A 21,618-nucleotide genomic window follows, 5' to 3' on the forward strand; every position below is an offset into this window, starting at 1 on the left:
GAGAAGCAAACAAAGATGCTGAGAAAATTCTACATACTTTATTAAAAGATAGTAAATGTGTGCACCACAAACAAACATGAAGAGAAATCTTTATAAAAAGACAGTAAATGTGCCATTAACATAACTGTAACCATGTGCTAAGTCCTAATCCTAAGAACCAACCAGCACATTAATGTTTACTGAACAAATTAATCACATAGTAGCCATTACTGATCAGCTTCAGAAGCGTGGGGGGAACTGTAGTCCAACTCTATGACTTCGGCCGCAAACATGAACAACATGGGAAAGATTACTCTCGATGAATACATTGCAGAAGAAAGCCCAGTTATTAATCGTATAGCTCCATGGCTTATTACCTGGATACTGTGGGTGGCTACTGGAAGTTGCGTTGGATTTAGTCTCCATCGTCAGCATCTTAAGAGAGATTTTTCGTAGATAATCCGACTGCAGATTACAAAATTAAAACCGTTGAAATTCATGAGTGTTACACGATAAAAGAAGAAAAAGACAAATGGTACTGACAAATGATTATATAGAGCAAAAATAAACAGATTAAGTGAAAACCCTTTAACTTAGCAAAACCAAAATAAAGCAAACACAAAGCACCAAATTTTTACCCAGTTGTCAACGAAACATCATTATTAGTATACATGTAAGGGGGCATCCAAGCTGTATATTATGTGGTTCGGCTCTTTCATTACACCATCTATTACTCTAAGAGTAACTCATCAACCTGCTACTGCTTAGATTTATAAATGTAAAGTGACAAAATCAGTTGCCTAAACTCAGAGAAAGAGTGGCGCATGTTCTCAGGTCTTTGTGGTATGATCTTCCAAATAGTTTATCCACCCCTGACCTTTAATCCCAAACACTCTTTGTAATTCTATTTTAGTATGAACCATTCCTTGTAGTTCCATTAAGTATGTTTGTTGAGTCCAGGAGCACCTGTCTTAAATAAAGTACGTAAGTTCACAGAGGGTTCACGCAGCTTCCCACTAAAATGAAGCATCCTTCAATCAGTACCTCTACTGAACCACATTGGGATGACTTACCAGACGCGAAACACCTTAGAAAAAAGAGAGGTACTAAAACTTGTACTTTACCACCTATTAAAACTATCGAAAACAACAGTTCTGCTTGTACGTACTTTAAAACTTGTACTTCATCTAACAGGTCAAAGTGTTACCAGGTCTTGGGAAATTACACCTTACTGATAACTAGTAACATCACATCCTGGCGACCCAAGCAACCAATTATTGATACAAGATTTGGCGATAAGGGAAAAAAAACATTTATCTAAACTAAAACTAAACAGTCCAAACATCTATCACGACCAACAAACCGTGAATATTTAAGTTAAAAGTAGGATCAGCTCTATAACATAAAAACAATTTACTACTCAGGATAGCAGTGAAGAAGGTGTCGAACAACACTGACATCATCACATGCCAAATCGGTAAGCCATCCAGCTGACCATCATTTTTCCTAAAAAGAGAAAAGGAAAACATACCACACAAAATGTAACGAATTCTCTTATAAGACAAACTCCCACAAGTTAGCTAATCCTACTCAGATATTTCAGGTGATTCAGTACTTCCCATATTGGAAATTCAAGTACGTTGTGAACCAGAGCCTTCATTCGTAAGCAGTTATCCTGACACACGAGGTTCCTTCCTGAGACTCAGTCAGGTCCAGTAGGAGATTAAGTACTACCCCTAATGGGAATTCGAGTAACAAGCAGAGCTCAAGTACCTTTCAAGACTTCATCCAAGTAACTCAACTAGTACTGCAAGAGGTTTGTGTAAAAAAGAGAGGTATATGTACAGTGTACTTCATGTTTCATAAATGTTCTATGTAAAAGGTGATAATATCTAACTGGAAATGGTGCGGCATGTGCACTTCATGTTCGTGTCAAATACACCCGAAGAATTCTCAACCTAAAATTAATAATCAGAAGACACATGCACCTCAGAAGAGCACTATGACAAGAATGGCTTGAGCATCTCCAAGAACAATCCCAAAATCTGTAACTCAATTTATCAGTTATGCAGCCCCAAAGCCTCCCAGAACTCCATTATTAATCACAATGTTTAAGACAACACAGAAGTGTCAAGTAATTTGTATCTCTTCCACAAAAATAAGAATTTCTGCATAATCTGATCAATTGAAGGTGAAAAGCGGGAATACCATGCTCACTAGTAAATTGGTTCAGCAATTTATTTCTCGTATAGCTCACGTCTCAGACCAAATTTGGGAAACCGTTGCCTCAAGATTCACTTCAGGAAGAACTTCTGTAGGACAAGCTACGTGGGTTCATCATGCAGCAAGTTTAGAAAGATTCCGATTTGCTTCTGGTTCCTATATTAACTACTTTTCAATGCCTTTACGCGGTGAAACAGTTGAATCCACACACTCACAACTTTCACAATACGTATCGACGAATCATGAGCACACAACAGTGTCTCCTTTTCAATTTTAATGAATCAGAATCTCGAGACTTAGTAAAGAGTACTTCGTGGATTATATGGAGTGAACGTAAGCTAATCAGCATATCAGTAGAAAAAAACTAGTCAAGCAGTACCACCATAACACTGACGGCACCATATTGAATGATATACCTGGCTTGTAGCAACACCAAATATCTTTTGCTCGAACTTTTCAGCTATTTTATTGAGCTCTGCCAATCCCTCCGGGCCAGAAATTGGAAGGTGTCTCTTCAGAGTTTCCAGTCTATAAGTATGAAACAGTAGATTGAAATTAATATAAGACTGGAAGTACCTTAGGAAACTGCAAGTGATTGAAAATAACAACAGGTAATGAAGATGCATATATCAGGCATCAAGTAACGGAATACGCCAATATAATAACAAAAATACATCTGCTATAATATTCTCTACTAGCAATATCATTTTGTACATAAAAGAGTGTCTCTATTAACATTGCTGTGATATAGAAGAGAAACATTCGCAATAGAATTCTCTTATAGCAATACGTCATGCTATCATTAACAATCAACTTCAACTAGGAGTTCATTTCTTTATTCCTCAACTAAGAGTTCATTTCTTTATTCGTTATGTTAAATCATCAATCTTCTGCCCCTCTATTTGTCGTAATTTGTAGCCATAAATCCAATTCAATGCAGAGAACTTCCATTGACTGAAACTTAATTTCAAATGTCAATTAAGGATGACTGTTCAGAGCTAGTAATTTCTTTGCAAGACCTAGAAGTTCATGATAACCAAGTACTAAAACTGGAAAAAAATTAACCGAAATCCAAAACCTAATTCCAAACTAAATCTTAACAAAGGTAATATCAACATAGTACCCAATGATATCTTAATTTAAAGCATAAAATTCAATTCAATGCAGAACTCCCACAGTCGGACGGCTATAATTTAATTTCAAATGTTCAATAGAAGACGATGTTCACAGCTAGTAGTTTCTTAGTAAAACCTAAAAGTATAAGACAATCAATGCTAAATCGATATGCAAATTACCTTTGACATAATTTTCGCAATCATTTTGCCGAATTCCTAACCCTAATTCAAAGCTAAAACCTAACAGCGGTAAGATACAAAGAATCAAATTGATTAGCTAACATCTAAGTGACGATCCTATGTCGAGATCCAGGTGGAAGTAGGGTTTTCCAGTCAGTAGCGTCCATGTCAGGTTTCCAAAATAACAACAGTAAAACAATCGAATTGATTAGCTTACATCTTAGTAACAATTCTCTGTCGAGAATCAGCTTGAAGTTGTGTTCTCCAATCAGTAGCGTCCATGTTAGCTTCAACTTTCTCACAAAGAAGACGCTGATGAAATCCTAATATCAGAGTCTATTAAAATTGAGATTATCGTTGTTCTTATTGAAACATTCTCGCTGAATCGTCACCTGACTTTTGTTAGGTGTGCACAATCAGTAGCGTCCATGTTAGCTTCAACTTTCTCACAAAGAAGACGCTGATGAAATCCTAATATCAGAGTCTATTAAAATTGAGATTATCGTTGTTCTTATTGAAACATTCTCGCTGAATCGTCACCTGACTTTTGTTAGGTGTGCATGTGCAAAGACGAGTAATCTGAGGAGTGACGCCTATCAAAAAAAAAAAAAAAGGAAAAAAAATCTGAGTGACGAAGTCAACCAAAACTGGTCAATCTCGACTAAACTATAGGGAGAGAGTCACGATTTATTTTAAAATTCCGGTTTTAGAAACCCATTACAGGGGCTTCACAATTTAATAGAGGGGATTCATTTGGATTCCTAGTGACCAAAATATTGGTTACGGGGTATTCTTGATTCAATGCCAAATATCTAGAATACCTTCAACTAAAATCAAAACCTAATTCTAAATCAAAAATATGCTCATTTTTCTTCTTAACTTCCTCTCCTTCATCAGTTGTAAATCTTTCCCTCTTTTTTCAATCAAAATCATTTCGCCGTCCTCGATCAATCGACGATTCGAAAAACTTATAATCGTCGATTGAATTCTCTACTAAAGATGCAGAAGAAGCATATTGATAAAAGTGATGGTAATCAACAAACAAATTATGTTTGAAATGGTTAAATTCATGGAAACGATAGAAAAATTAGGTTTCAGAACCAGTTACGGTTGGATTTTCCAAAAAAAAAAACAAAACTGTAACTGTTTTACAGTTGGGTTCGACCATAAAAAACCAGCCATAACTGATTTACAGTTGGGTTCGAACAAAGAAAAATCAACCGTAACTGTTTTACAGTTGGGTTCGGCTAAAAAAAACCCTAGCTGTAACTGATATACAGTTGGGTTCGACCGAAAAAACCCAGCCGTAACTGATTTACAGTTGGGTTCGTTTAGGACGATACCTAACCATAAAACCAAAAAACACAACCGTAACTGGTTTACAATTGGGTTTCCCAAATTTTACTTAGTGACGGTTAGGTTCATCATCACCTAAGCGTAAATTTGTCTTATGGTTGGGTACGATGGAAAAACCCAACCGTAAACCGCTCTAAAAAACTAAAAAATTCATCTTTTTTACATACTTTCATTAAGTTTGAGAAATAAAAAGGACATTGGTCAGGTGATTTGAAATCTAGGGTTTTAGTTAGAAAAGAATATCCATTTTTTTCTTAACTTTTTCTTCCCACGAAAATACTACACTTAATCTTATTTTTTATCACTAATTAAATAGAAAACCTTATTAATCTAATTATTAGCTAATTAAATTATTAGCACTCACTACATGAGGGATGTTTAGCCAATATGAAAATATTTTAGATAAGGGGTTTTGAAATTACTAACGGATGACCCGTTTTTGTCTTATTAGTTAAGCTCCACTATTGGATTGTGAAGCCTCTATAATAGGTTTCTTTTAGAATGGAAGCTGCAAGGCACGAAGCATGTCATAGAAATTTTGTGGCAGAGTGGAATCCTCTGTGATACAATATAATATATACTCCCTCCATTCTTTTTTAATAGGCCGGTTTTGTTTTTAGCGAAATTTAAGGAAATTAAGAGAACTAATCATTGAAAGTGGTCCTCATGACACTTGTCAATAAAAGAAGTGAAGTGAAATGGTCCATGTGACACTTGTTAGCAAAATAAGTAAAGTGAAGTGGTCCACATGACACTTGTCACCAAAAGAAGTTAAGAGAAAAGTGGTCCCAAAAAATTAAAGTAACATTTGATTTTCTCAATTAAGAAACTGGCCTATTTTTTTGAAACTTTTATTTATAGAAACTGGCCTATTAAAAAAGAACGGAGGGAGTAGTATACATACTACATGAGATGATATTAGGGGGATGGCTTTTGAATTCTGATTCAGCCATTTGAACTTGTCTTCTTCTTCAATAAGATTGAAATCTCTCATGAAAGGGGAGTAATTTGCATTGTGCTTCAGCATGATCGAAACCGGTAGTTGTTGATCTTCATGGAAATGTAGACCCACGTCATGTTGAAATAAATCGTTTTCAGTTATCAGTGATCTATTTGAAACGATTATCGCAATCGAAATAAACACCCTTCAGACTATAAGAACAAAACAATAAAAATAAGAAAACTTAGAAATTGATTACAGGAGATCACAATAAATAGTGATAGTTTTATTCAAAATTATAAATACTACCCAAATCTGTGTGGAGGATCTGAATATTCAGATCAAACCACAAAGATTGGGATCTATTTTACAAAGATTGAAGAAGAAAAACAAGAGAATAGTTGAGTATTTTTTTTCTTCTTCTCTGGAGCAATTTCGAGATTGAGGGGGAGAATGGGTATATGAATGTTGTTCACAGAAATCGATTTTGATGCCTCTTTCAAAGAAAAATAATCAATTGAAGGTCTAAGACTAATAATATTCATATCTCAAGAAAATGCAAAGGAGCAGCAAGCACATGCGAGGAGGCCAAAGATGCAGAAGTAGTTGAAGCCAAAGCAGCACTAGCAACAATACTTCGTGCAAAGAAGAAACAGATTCGTAATCTTCATTTAGAAGGGGATAGTATAAATGTAATAAATGCCATAAATTATAAATAGGGGTAGTTAAATGGACCTTAAATAATGTAATAATTGATTGTCAAAAACATTTGTCTATTTTCGAGTCTTGGATGTGTACTCAGGTTCCTAGACAAAGCAGTGTTCTGAAAACTGGAACGGACCGGCCGGTCGGCCCAGAAAACCCGTGACCCAGTAACATTACCGGTCTGGTCCAACAATGACCCAATAACTTTAAAGAAAACCGTGTTAAATCTTAAAAACCGGATGACCCGGACGGTTCGACCGTTGACCCATGCGAACCAGTATGGTATAATACTGGTCTGACCCGTGAAAATTAAAAACCAAAAAAAAAAACTCTTTATCTTTCTTTTTTATTTTCTTATGAAAACAGATCTTTGAATATTTGATTAACTTATCTTAATGAAATTGAAACACTCAATCCAAAAATCACTCAACAAGGGGAATGAAACATAAAAACCCATGATGAAATCATGAAATAACAATAGATTTTGATTTCTTAAAGGAGACTTATAGATCTTTGATTTCTCTGTTTTTTGCCATAAACATTAGAAGATGCGGAATAGATTTTTGATGTATAATTATTGATTTTCGGCATAGAATAATAATATACTTTAATCTTCGAATCCAGATAGAACTGCCGATTTTTGATCCTTCAAATGAAGATGGAGGTCGCTGTGTGTGGGACGGAGGCTAAGAGTTTGAGAGAGTTAACGATAGGAGTAGGTAAAGGTCGTGTGGTCGGTGGGAAGGTGTGGATGGTGTAAAAAACAAAAATATGAGAGTCAAAAATATAAATAAAACAAACTATAGAGGCGTTACAAAGATTCACTCAACTTCTTCTTTCTTTTTGCAAAAGTGTGGTCAACTGAATTTATACTGCAGGCAAGTGTATCTGACCCACGAACCCAGTTGACCTACTGGTTGGACCGTGTGATCCCTAACCCAGTGACTTTGCTGGTTCGACGTCCGGGACGGTTTTCAGAACATTGAAACAAAGCAATGAGTTTTCTGATATGTTAGATTAAAAAGCTAGGACAAGTAAAAATATTGTATGGTGGGATCAATACGACCTGTCTGAATGGTTGAGTTCTCCTACATTTGATAATGAGAATATGTACTAGTTAAGTTTTTTCGAAATAAAATCTCAATTCTTATTAAAAAAAACTCATCATTTTTTTCTTAGTTAATTTACTATTCTCTCCCTCAAATACCTCTCTCATATCCTTCTGAGCATAAGTGTCACATGAGTTTGATTTTGAAGCTCTGTAATATATGTATTCAAGTGACATTTTAACCTCATTCGTTGAGTTACTTTTGAGAGTTATGTAAGGAGAGACATATGGTCACGGGACTAGTTGTTAGCTACTAAAAAAAAATCAAATGACTATGTCAGATTTGTCAGATTGAGACTCTTCAAAAGAGTGTGCACAAAATTGAATTCACTGCGACCTCCACACCTTTCAACCAACGAATTAAGATCAAATATGTAAGGATTTCGTTTTAAGTATATTGAGAATTTGCAACACATGTTTGCAAGGTACTCCCACGAACTCAAAATTGGAATGTACAATACGCTTCATTTGTTTTTGGCTTTGGTTACACTGTAAAATGTGCATGGCCTTCTTTAGCTTTGACTGATATATTATGAAAACTCCATCATTGTTTCTCTTCTAATGTAAAACAAAGTGAACCAACTATACTGTTCGTGAGACTTATCAAAAATGACACATGTATAAATGGTTGTTGCATGCTTCAGAATGAGGTTGTTCTCATTTATAAGGCGATCCTTGTGCTCGGACATATAACCTTTTGCAATTTCATTTTCAAAAATCTTTATCGACGCCTGATCATATCAAACAACAAATTCCCTTAAAGTTGGTTTTGGGTGAGATAATAAATTCGTCATTTGCTACGGCTGGTGATGTCCATCCCAACGAAAAATATACCACGATGGTATCCATTCCCCACGGATTTCATATAAAGTTGCAAGCCACACATTATTTTTTAGATTATATTTTGAAGGAACGACTTCCAAATCTCTTCGAAGTCATGTATATTATATGTCCGGTGGATACATATTTTCCTAGCACGCTTGAATATAGAATTTGAATAGTACACGTGAGAAAGGTATCACCATAAAATAAAATAAATTATATGCCAAAGGCACAAGCAGTGGCGCGTATTAGGGAACACTTTCCTTACATATGCACACATGACACAGTCTTGATCGGTAATAATAGATGTTGGACGATCTCCACACATCGCCTTAAGCCATTTTTAAACAACCAAATGAAATTAGATTCGACTTCATCTTGAAGAAGTGCATTGCCAAATTATATGGACCTGTAATGATGATTAAACCCAGTAAATTGTGAAAAATGCATTTGATATCTATTTGTGCTATACGTGGTGTCAAAGGTAACCACATCGCCGAAATGCTCATAAGCTATACAGGACCTAGCATTCACCCAAAACAAATTAACTGCTCTCACATCTCTATCAATTTAAAGTGAGCAGAAAAACTGGAAACTTTTCCTTTGCTTACTTTAAAAAAAAATTAAGAACTGATTATGCACCTCCAACTTCCAACTCATAACGCCTGATTGTCCGTAAATAATTATAACAATTTATTTTGTCAAATTATATAGTCCAACCAACGAAGATCGCATGAACTTTTGTTATTCAAATATTTTCTCTATTGAATATGTTATTTAGATTCTTTACGACTTCTGGCATGCAGTGATCAGGCCGCAACTGTATCCTTTTCAAAGGAGACACAAATTCATAGTTATGCTTATCCACAAATTTTGTTAAAGGAATATACAATCACTTTTCTACTGGCCAAGTATAATCTGAATTTTTCTAGTGCAAATATTATAACCAAAAATTCTTTTTCGGGGTGGAATAGTTGATTTGTGCATGGTTTAGGGTCATGGATACATAGCAAATCACGTGATACAACTTGTCTGTTTTTTGACCCAAAACGGCTCCAACTGTGTAGTCACTTGCATCACCCATTAATTCAAATGGTAAGCTCCAATCCAGTGACTCGATAATTGGTGCGCTTGTAAACAATTCTTTCAATCTATCAAAGGCATCCTTGTACTCCTTGTTGAAATTTAAAAATAACTTCTTTTGGTAACAATTTGCACATCGACAATGAGATTTTGGAGAAATATTTGATAAACCGCCTGTAAAAACCTGCATGACCAAGAAACGAGCGAATCTCCCTCACCGAAATGGGATATTGTAAGTTTCTTATTAAGTCTATCTTTGCTCTGTCAACTTCGATCCATCGAGAGGACACAATGTGACCTAGCACTACACCATGGTTTACCATAAAGTGGCATTTCTCCCAATTAAGAACAAGATTAGTGTCTATGCATCTTTTAAGTACAAGTTCAAGATTTTGTAAACAAATATCAAATGAATTGCCACAAACACTAAAATCATCCATAAATACCTAAATTATGAGTTCCACGTAGTCAAAAAATATACTTACCATACACATTTGAAAAGTGGCAGGCGCGTTGCAAAGACCAAATGACAACCTTTTGTATGAAACTGTACTAAAAGGACAAGTAAAAGTAGTATTCTCTTGATCTTTCGTTGCAATAAAAATCTGATTATCCTCAATAGCCGTCCAAAAAGCAATAATGTGAATGTCCCACTAACCTTTCTAACATCTGATCAAGTGATCCTTTCGGGTTGCGGTATTAAGCTTTCTGTAGTCTATGCACATTCTCCATCCAGTTTGAACTCTTGTAGGAAAAAGTTCATCATCTTGATTTCTAAAACAGGGACACTGATTTCTTAGGTACCACTTGTACATGGCTAACCCATTTGCTGTCAGAAATTGGGTAAATCACCGCCACAATTAGCAATTTGAGGATTTCTTTCTTCACCTCCATCATTGGGGGGTTAAACCTACGCTGAGTATCACATACTGGCTTAATATCATCTTACATTAGGATTCTGTGCATACACATTGATGGACTAATGTCTTTATATCGGAAATTGTCCAACCAATAGCCGTTTTGTGCTCTTTTAGAACTATAAATAGACGTTCTTCTTGTATTGAGGTGAGGTTCTTTGCAATAATCACCGAAAGCTCTTCTTTATCACCCAAGTAGGCATACTTTAATTGGTTCGGAAGCGGCTTCAATTCAAGTTTTGGTGCCTGCACAATAGAAGGTTACGAAACCTCATTAGTCACGGGTAAAGAAATATAAGAAATATTACTTGTTTTGGCTTCTTGTAGTACCATTAAAGCGCCACATATCTCCATCAGTTTTTTTACTGAGTCAACATCCAGGTTCGGCTGCCCGTGAACATTCAAATCAATGCTATTCCGTAACACAACTCCAAGTTCATTTGCACTGCTCAAATCAAACATTTGTTGCGCTAACGAACCAATAACATTGATAGAGAAAGCTGAGTCAATATCACTAGGGTAACGCATAGTTTCAACGATATTGAACCGTATAATCACCTTATCAAATTCCATAGTGAGTTTACACTATCAACATCAATCTTCATCTTTGCAGTTTTCATAAACGGTCTCCCAAGAAGTAACGAAGTAGATGAACTATTTTCTGCATTCTGCATATCCACAATATAGAAATCAACCGGAAATATTAGCTCATTCACTTGAAATAATACATTATCCACGACTCCCTTAGGATATATATTTGACTTGTTTGCTAATTGAATAATAATCCTTGTATATTTTAAAGGTCCAAGATTCAAAGAATCATAAATATCGGCTGACATAACACTTATGGATGCTCCCAAATCAAGCAAAGCACGCTCAAATTGTTGGTTACCAATGGTAACTGGAACTGTGAAACCACCAGGATCTTTACACTTTGTAGGCATCTTCTTAAGTAACATACAGCTGTAACATTTTCGCCCACCTGAGTAATATCATAAGCAATCAACTTATCCTTCCTTGTACACAAATCCTTCAAAACCTTGGCATACATGGAATATTGATGTGTATCTTGTTGAAGATCTTGATTTCCTTGTCTTGAGATTCTTTATTTGATTTGGCAAAACGACTAGGAGGTGGTATAGTAAAGGTGGGAACTGTGTCCTTGGGTTCACATACAGTTAAGATGGTAGTTTCCCAGCTGCTCGTGCTTCTAACTTTCCTATGGAAGCGGCTAATTGACTCATTTGTGTCTCAATGTTATTAATCGCCATATCCTGCTTCTGTATGTAAGTTTTAAGCAAATCCTTAAGATTGGATCCTTGATTATGAGGTTGTTTATGCTACTGGAATTGTTATTGTTGAAATCCATTTTGTATCATATATGGATTGGGAGTTGCTGCTTGCTTGTTGACATAACTGAAATCATGATGATCTTTCCATCCACGGATATAAGTATTTGAGTTGGATCGTATCTTGACCTTTGTTTAGGAAACATAGCATTTACCTTGGAATCCTCTTCATATTAGGGAACAACTACATATGCTATACGTTGGAACATCTTTTCCATATTACTCATTCGTTGCTCCATGTGTGAAGAATCTCTCATCTCACTAACTTTTCTTACCTTCGATGAATCTCTAGTGTAAAATTATTGTGTGTTTGCGGCTATGCTTTCAATCAAACTAGGAGCTTCCTCGATAATTTTATTATCAAATGCACCACTACTAGCAGCATCAATCAAGTGCCTTATGTGTGGTAATAAACCCTCATAAAAGTGCATCATAATGAATTGTGGTGGTATTTAATGATACGGACAGCTCGCCAACAATATCTTGTACCTCTCCCAATATTGATATAAATATTCTCCAGTAATCTGCAAAATGCCACTAATTTCCTTACGAATATATGCAGCTTTAAAAGCGGGAAAATATTTCTCTAAAAACGTCTTTTTCATTCCGGTCCATATGGGAATACTTCCAGAAGGGAGATAATGTATCTGCCAGTGAAAATGGAAAAGCTTGTAGAAAAGATATATCAGAATCCTCATCACTCTTTCTCAAACTTCTTACCTTATTATAAAACTGCTGCAAATGTCGATTAGGGTCTTCACTCCATAGTTCCTTGAACTTCGAAAGATAATGAAAGACATTTGACTTAAGTTCCACTCTATCATTCAGAGTAATACACACTGGTTGAGAATCCAAACATGGGGATGTTAGATCTCTCAACGTCTTCCTTTCCGTAGGTGGAGGTGGTGGAAGTGTTGCACCGTTCATCATCTCTAATGTAGACGGTTCTTGTTGTGGTTGTTGATGTTAATACTATTCCCATGCGAATTTTGAATGTCGCACCTTAGGTAATCCCAATATTTCGGTGCCAGAGATTAAGTAGCTGAAACCAAAAATCAAGAAAACAAAATTTAAAAGCTAAAAAGAAAATATAAAAACAAAATAACAACTAAAGCCACCGACTGCACCCCGACAACGACGCAAAAATTTGATGCATGTCGTAGGTGTAATCAAATTAATAATCTTATTTGCACTCAATTATAAGTAATATGATGGAAGTCAAGTTCGTTCCCACGAAGAGCAGTGAGTTTTAGTTGTCAAATATGTCACAAAGTGGGGTTTTGTTTTAGATTTTAAATAAAGTAAATAAAACGATTAAAAAGATTAAGTTATAAACGATAGAGAGAAATATGATCAAGGAATTCTTCTTCGTTACTAAACCGTCAATGAGTTACTATACTTGTCTACTCGTTGTTAATCATAAATTATCACCAACCATGGGATAATACCTAGATCAGTATTATCCCCTAAATTTCTTATATCACTGGATATGGAAGTTCTCGACTACCAGATTCTATTCGTCTAAACCACCTAATAGTAGATCACTCAAGGTGTAATTTGGTCGAAGACTTTATATTTTGTGAATTTATAGGTTGATCCTACTAGTTAGACTCTTATATCAAGGTCTACTCCTTAGTGTTGTTTATACACACAATCGCTCCACAGAATCCCTCTGCAAGGTCTCATGCCCTTTACTTGTGTACAAGTTATTCGACTATTACTTATCTCCTAACCCAATACTAGCGTTATATTAAGTCAATAAATCAATTTAGTTGGCCACCTAAACAATCTATCAATCAATCAATCATAAACATTCGTTATAGTATAAACAAATGATAATCATATGAAGATTTTCAAAGTATATTAATATAATAACTCAAATCTTATTTTAAACTTAGAATTCATCCTCGATCAATAGGTGTTTAGATACTCATAGATTTAAAAACATCCATGGTATACATATACAAAAAGTAAAGAGATAATGTTACGAAAGATGAACTGCTCTGAAACCCTACTTTTCGCTTCGTATGTTGTTTCTCCTCTCCGAGACTTACAATTTCGTATTTTCTCTCTACATGGCCTAATATCTATTTATATAGGTTTACATTGCTTGACCTTCAAATATCTAAGTCGGTTAAGGAACCCGACCCTAAGCTATGAAAGAAAGACCTAAAAGATAGTGTACCCTCCTTTAAAAAACTGTCCAGGAAATTTTAGTATCTGTACCAGGTATGAGTACGCATCCAGTTCACGAAATTCATGTTTCCGATGCTACACGTACCCAGTACGCATACCCTCATGTAGACATCGATATTCGATAAGCTTGTTTTGCCCGTAACTTTCTTGCCCGAACTCGGAATGACCTCGTTATTTTTTAATTCTCTCTTTAATTGAATTAAATTCAACATATTGATAATAAATCATGAATTTGAATTATTTAATCTTGGTCTGTGGCCTGTCTCTTGATTTTTAGCACTTTTGCTCCTTTTCGTCGCACTTCTTCGACTTCTCTTAAACTTGGGCAGTTGGATACTTGGAATACTTCTCTTCTTAGATATTTTTAGTACTTTGTAGCTCCTTTTTGGATGATTCACGTAATAGAGAAAAATAAGAGAAAACAAGAGTAATAACAAGAATACATGCAAGAATAATAGCTAAAACAAGTATGGAATGGACACTAAAATCATACAAATTATGCACTTATCAAGAAAAATGATTTAGGTAATAACAAAGACTGATTTTTTCTGGGAACCAATGATAAGTGCATGGAACATATGTGAAAAACCTTCTGTTTTGTCCAAACTTCGCATATATATATATATACATATATGTTTTTCTTTTTAATATATACACATTTTTTTTCTTGTAAAATCAATTGGCTTGGCTATGATATTATTGGGTAACATACTTTTAAGCGTGTTTCCATATTCTTTACAGAACATATTCTTTACATGACAAGTTGCCCGAAGAATATTAGATTTCAATTATATTATGTGACTGCTCTTAACTTTCCTAAATTTGGTTTTCATTATTACCTTTTTTTTACATGATGTACAAAAAGATAAATATGATTGTTATAAACGAAAACGATACTTAGAAAATATAAAGAAGAAGAACTCTTATTTGTTGTTTTAATTACAAAGGAAATTCTCTCTAATGGTAGTGGTTACAAAGTATTGGGGAAGTGAAGAGATGAAAAGGAGACGAAAGGATGGTGGTTAAGAGAAGTGTAAGTGTGGTGTAAATCCACTACATAATTATTTCATAACACCCCCTTGGATGACATCACTTAAAATTGCCTCACTATAACCTTTCTAGGAAAACCCGAAGGGAAATATCTAGGCGAAGGAAAAAGAGTACAAAATGTGTACAACAGTGATAGACGTGCAAATATTGTCTCGTTAAAACCTTGACAAGGAAAACCCAGTGGGAGAAAACCTTGACGAAGGAAAACGAGTACAACGTGATAAATCTAGTAAATGCATCTTTGATGATGACGCTCCCTCTGATAAGTACTTCAATTGAATCTTTGAGTCGCGACTTCCCAATTTTGATAAATAATTTCTTAAATGCAGAAGATAGTTGTGCTTTCGTGAAGGAAATTGCTAGTTAATAAAGTCTTCTTTTGTGTTATACAAGTAGTATTGTCTTCGATCAACAATGTTTTCGGGTCTTCATGCTTCTTTAAAACATTGAGAACTTGTGTCTTTCTTTTGTTTTTTTTATAAATCATTAATTTTATTACTCAAAACTTTAACCAAAGGTTACAAAAAATCATCCAAGTTTAAGGCTAATTATTGAAAATTAGGCTAAACATTTTTAATACAGAAATATTACATTCATCAACTTTCTAGGAAAATCTAAAGTAAATGTCTTCTTCATTCTCCATTATTCCAAGGAACTTTGGCTTTTCATCATAATATAGCAATGCACTTCTGTTTAATAAAGCGCCCTTCTTTACCATTTTGTCTGCAGAGAAGTTTACTTCCCTGTATGAATGTTTCAGGCCAATGCTTGGTTTCTGTCTCTTTATTCTTTCCCATCTGTTTTTTACAATCCAAGGTACCTTTTCTGTTGAGAATGCAACAAGAATTGCATTTGAATCTAACTGGAAACATACCTCCTGAAATAGCTTACTCACAGCCCATTCTCCTGCAACAATAAGGGTCATTGCTTCTGCTAAGTAATTTTTTGTTATTCCCAAACCACCTGAAGCAGCTCCAACACATACACCTGAACTGGATCTTGCAACAAATCCCAAACCTGCAACACCTGGATTGCCCCTGGATGCTCCATCACAGCATATTAGGACTTGATTAACCATTGGCGGTTGAAAGAAGCATTATATCACTCTTATAGTTTTTGTTTGAATCCTTGAATGCCAAAGAATAAAAGAATCTGTAAATCATACAATGTCCCACACATTTTCCCTTTCATTCTTGTACTACATTCACCAATAAGTTTCATTATTCTATGCTTGAATTTTTCCACATCAGGTCTCATGCCTTCATGCGTTGCAGAATTTCTTGTAAACCAGATTTCCACCATAGTGTTGAAAGTACAATTGTACCATACTTCTCTTATTGCCGAGCTTTTACCTCTGGATACCATCATTACATCCTCAAAGCTTTTTGGAATTATACAATGAAAAATTCCACTTAGCCAATGCCATATTTGTGTACTAAAGGTACAATTCCAAAATATATGGTCCATTCTGTCATGATCATTGCCACATAAGTAACACTTCGAAACTATTGAAAAACCTTTTTTCCTGACAGATTTCTCTGTTGCACAAGCACAATAGCATACAGATTTTCCATAAGTTGCTTGATGTATATGGATGCACACAAGGGCTCCATATTTGCTTTGCCCATGGCACAATAACATATTTCATCCTTATCATTTGAGATGTACCAACCACTGAAAATTTACCAGTTATATCCTGAGACCACACTTTCTTGTCTGTTCCATTTATCAGAGTTGGAAATTCACTTTCATTAAAGTAATCTAGCATAGGAGCAGGGATTTTCCATTCACCATCTTTAATGAGATCTATTACTTTATGTTTTGCATGTTGTTTTACATAGTCATCCTCAGCATGTCTCTCAATTAAGGCATACTCCTTTATCCATTTATCTCTCCACACAGATATATTTTTACCATCACATGCCATCCATCAATTGCCTTCATCCATTTCTGTTAAAACCCATTTCAATCCTGGCCATATAGAAGATTGCTTATAATAGTGAATCCATTCTCCATTTTTATCTTTGTATTTAGCCCTCATGAACATAGTCCATTCTTCATCTACATTTTCTATTTTCCATAACAGTTTCATCAGCAAAGCTTTGTTCATGATTTCTAATCTTCTTAGACCCAAACCTCTCTCTTCCACTGGTGCATTTACTTCATCCCATTTAATAGTAATCAATTTCTTCACATTTGGATCACCTAACCACAAAAAATTTCTGATAATTCTTTCACAAGTTTGAATAACTTTCTTTGGCCATTTATACACAGCCATTGTGTAAATTGGCATACTACATAACATATGTTTCACAAGGGTTAGTCTTGCAGAGAAGGCTAATAACTTGCCCATCTAACCAGCTAGCATTTTTTGTATCATCTCAACCATCCCCCAGACTTGCTGTATTTTTTACTCTGCCAGGGTTAAGAATAACACCTAAATACTTATCTGGGAATGATGAAAGATCCATTTGTAAGAAGTCAACAATCCCCTGCTTTCTTGCTAATGAAACTCCCCCCCACAAAGCATTTGCTTTTGGCTTTGTTAATCACTTGCCCTGAATTTTTTTGGTACTACATTAATAAAGATATCAAATTTTTCTGAGTCTTTTTGTTACCATTGCAGAAAATGAAGATGTCATCATCAAACATCAGATGAGTTGGTTGACAACCTCCTATGCACACCATTGTATGCATTTTACCTTGTTGCACCATTTTTGTAATATTTTTGCTCAATACTTCCTCAGCTAACACAAAAAGAATTGGTGATAGATGATCACCTTGCCTCAAACCTCTCCCCACTTCAAAAAAACCACAAGGACCCCCATTGACAAGCACATATATCATAGCTGAGTCAAATATCTTATTTAACCAACTTATACCAATTTCTGAGAAGCCAAATTTTATCATTACTTCAAACAAAGAGTCCCAGCTTAAGGAGTCATAAGCCCGTGTTATATCAATTTTGAGGCCAACATTTTCACTCCTCCTTTTAACTTCAAGTTCACTTACTAATTCAGAATCTAATACAATCTTGTCTTGTATATTTCTGCCTTTTATAAAAGCTTCTTATTTCTCTGAAATCATCTTCTCGATCAATGTACCAATTCTATCTGTAGTGATCCTAGTAATAATATTAAAATTAAAATTAGCTAGACCAATTGGTCTAAAGTTCTCTGCTTTCTTTGCCCCTTTATTTTAGGAAGTAGAAACAAAAAATTTGAACTGAAACCTTTGGGTATAAATCTTTTGCTCCAGTAGTATTGTATATATTCTATCAAATCTTACCAATCACCTCCCATGCAAATTTATAAAAACTTCCAGGGAATCCATCTGGTCCAGATGCACTATTTGCATTCATTCCAAAAACTGATTTTTTTATTTCAACATGAGAAGGAACGACATCAAGAAAACTATTATCCTCCTCAGGTAAAATTTTAGGAATTGCTTCAAAAAGATCTTCATCATACTCTACATTCTTTCTCTCAAATTTCTTCTTGTAATGAGACACTAAGATACCAGCTATCTGATCTTGATTTGTTATTAAATAACCTTCAGTGTCTTCAAGTTCTGAGATATTATTGAAAGTGTTACTTATTCTCATAGTTGAGTGAAAAAATGCAGTGTTGGCTCCTCCTTCCTTAACCCATTGAACTCTTGATTTCACCCTCATAAGCTCATTATATTGTTGAGAGGCTAGATCATGTTCCCCTCTTGCAGTCACTAGTTTATTTAATAACTCAATGTTTTCAGGGTCAACATCATACTCCAAAGAAGCAGCTAGAACTTTCTCTTCTGTAGTTTTTACCTTGATTCTGAGATCCCCAAACACTTCCCAATTCCACTTCTTCAAAATGTTCTTAAACCTTTTAAGTTTGCAAGTAGAACTGAAAGTTGTATTTCCATTACATTCCTCTTCCCAGGATACTTGAATAACTTTTAAAAAGTTTGGATGAGTTGTCCACACAGGTTGATATTTAGATGGGGTGTTTTTTGGTTTTGTAAGATTAACAAATCCACCTAAAAGAGCTCCATGATCAGATGTTCCTCTAACATTCACTTTGTAACACCACCCTTCAAACTTTTCTAGCCACTGAATATTGAAAAAAGCTTTATCTAAATCACATAAGATTCTTTTCTTTCTCACTCTGTTATTGCACCAAGAAAATTGGATACCAAACTTGGGTGCTTGTACTAAATTGCAAGATTCCATACAATTTCTAAATTCCTACATTGAAATTCTTAAAGGAGTTCTACCACCTTTTTTCTCTTCATAACTGAGAACCACATTAAAATCTCCTATCACCAACCATGGCAAATTCAATTCACTCACTGTTATTAATTCTTCCCATAAAATTCTTCTATCAACAGTGAGACATGCTGCATGAATTCCTGTAACTAATACATCTCCAACTTGAACTGTTATTGCTTGCCTTGTGTTGGAAATAACTGACGGAATAGATAATGAAGAATGCCAAAAAATCCAGATATTACCTTTGTGTGTATTTCTAGAGTTGTGTATTACCATTTGATTCATACCTTATAACTTTATTTGTCTCAAAATACTATCAGTAACTTTTATTTTTGGTTCAGCAACCCAGAGTAATGAAGGACTGAAATTATTTACTAAACTTCTTAGCTTATCTTTGGCTTGAGTTCTTCTCAAACCTCTGATATTCCAATACATAACTCTCATTGAGATTGAGATATTTGGGAATTACTAGAACTCCCCACCACTGAATTGATCTTCACAGAATTAGATACTTGCTTCCTTGTAATTACATTTGGTATCCCTTTTAATGTTTTTCCTTTGGTAGGTTTTGCAACTATTCTAGAAAAGGATTCTTGTTTTTCCACTACTTCAATAAGGGTATTAAACTTACTAGGAGAAACTAAAATCTTACCACCATCACCTTGAGAATTTAACTTTCTTGCTTTGGATGCTTTACCAGAAATTTTTTTCCACTCTTCATGTTTTCCAACTTTATTCTGTATATTTATTAAAACTTGTGCTGTAACAACTTCATCCATTCAACTGATAAGGCTGGGATCACTTCAAATAGTATATCTTAGTGGAGAAATACTAGTACTCACATCAAGTAATTTACCCACTGATAAAGTTGGGAATTCCTGAGTAGACTTCAAAAATCCAGCAAATCCATTATTTTCCTGATTAGAGCCATTATTTGGTGAGGAGCTGTTTATATCTTCATCCACATTTGAAGTTGATTCAATTTGTTGAGTAGTATGACATATATCAAACCCCACTGAAGTTTGATTCTGAGTTTTTTTAGGTGTGTATCTCCATTGTTGCTGATGCTTAGTTTAAGGGTTCTCCTTCCTACCTTGTTCCATTCTCTTAACACGACATTCAGCTAAAAAATGACCAATTTTATTACAATGATTACAGAATTTAGGAATTCTATTAAACTGAACTGCTTGCTCAAATTTCCCATACTTAGTTTCAGCCCAAATTTTGTTTGGGATTACCTTTTCCAGATCAACCTCAACCAGTATACTAGCATAAAATCCCACCTCCATATTTAATGTGGTTTCATCAACACGAATAGGTCTTCCTAGTCTGCTTCCCATTGCCATTAAAATATTTTCCTTCCAATACTCAATACATAGACCAAGAAAGATTTCCCAAACAAATGCAGTAGATGTTTTTTGTAACTCTGGTTTGAAATCTCTTTCCCAAAAACGAATTCTTAACACATGTGAATCAATTTCCCAATACCCTTCATACATCATTTTCATATCTCACCATTTTCAAGCTTGATGATGAAAAAACCTTTTCTAATCGGAATGAATTGACAGTTACCCTTTAAAACCCATTGTTTTCTCAGATTTTTGTAATCTTCACCAAATCTAGTCTACCAATTAGACTGTATCTCCATTCATCTAAACTTTCATCAATTACAGCATCAGGAATAAAAACTGAAGTACTATCATTAATATGACTAGACGAATTTTCAGATATGAGATTACGTAAAATCTCAGAATCCGACTGAAAATTTGAATTATTCGACATATTTAAGCCAGATTCAAGCACCAAACAAAATCATTTGAACTACTGAAAGAATTAATGCAAAAACAAGTATCAATTTTCACCTGAAATCAATAAAGTATTGCACCAGTTTCGAAGAAAAAAATTCTCCGAGTCTATCGCCCGAGTTGCAGAGCGTGAATCGCCCGAGTCTGTTTTTTGTGGAGCCTTGTTATGATGATTAAAAAGGTCCAAGAAGTAGATACATTACTGCAAGTGAAAAAAACTCTATTTGTGGTTGTTTATGGTGGATTTTTAACGAAGGTTAGATTGGTATAATCACATCGGAAATCATGTATCTCTGATCAAAATCAGAAGCATAAGAAATTCATCTCTCCACGTTCCGCAATAGAAGTGAATTGCAGTTCTGTAACGTCTTCGAATAGAATAATATATGACGGCAATATTAGGGTTTCTGAAGTAGTTATTTCAATATTCCATATGTTAAGCTGAAAGACTCAACATCCGATTCTGAATTCGGAATTCATCTCTGGTGTTGCAAACTTTCCCAGAATAATATTCAAAACTAATATGATGACTGTTGAC

General features: G+C 34.8%; 1 protein-coding gene across 2 annotated transcripts; it reads right to left on the reverse strand.

Annotated features, from left to right (window-relative positions):
• Window positions 1-16: 16 nt before the first annotated feature.
• On the reverse strand, window positions 17-4,068 carry LOC113320542 (mediator of RNA polymerase II transcription subunit 15a-like). 2 transcript variants are annotated; one of them, XM_026568445.1, is made up of 4 exons: window positions 3,928-4,068; window positions 3,715-3,779; window positions 2,619-2,730; window positions 17-444 (listed from the first exon to the last, which is right to left on the reverse strand). In XM_026568445.1, the coding sequence occupies exons 2-4, from the start codon at window positions 3,777-3,779 to the stop codon at window positions 220-222; spliced, it is 402 nt and encodes a 133-aa protein (XP_026424230.1). In that variant the 5' UTR covers window positions 3,928-4,068; the 3' UTR covers window positions 17-219. The 2 variants fall into 2 exon arrangements, with proteins under 2 accessions (XP_026424230.1, XP_026424231.1); XM_026568446.1 differs by having other exon boundaries at window positions 17-256; window positions 357-444; window positions 3,715-4,068.
• Window positions 4,069-21,618: the final 17,550 nt, after the last annotated feature.

Source organism: Papaver somniferum, chromosome 11, assembly GCF_003573695.1.
Source record: "Papaver somniferum cultivar HN1 chromosome 11, ASM357369v1, whole genome shotgun sequence".
Lineage (NCBI taxonomy): Eukaryota > Viridiplantae > Streptophyta > Magnoliopsida > Ranunculales > Papaveraceae > Papaver > Papaver somniferum.

Coding starts and splice junctions, on each gene's coding strand:
- LOC113320542 (XM_026568445.1), bottom strand. CDS start 3,779: ATGGACGCTACTGATTGGAGAACACAACTTCAAGCTGATTCTCGACAG. Junction 2,731..3,714: donor CAGAGAATTGTTACTAAGAT/GTAAGCTAATCA, acceptor TCATACTTATAG/ACTGGAAACTCTGAAGAGAC. Junction 445..2,618: donor TTGGTGTTGCTACAAGCCAG/GTATATCATTCA, acceptor TGTAATCTGCAG/TCGGATTATCTACGAAAAAT.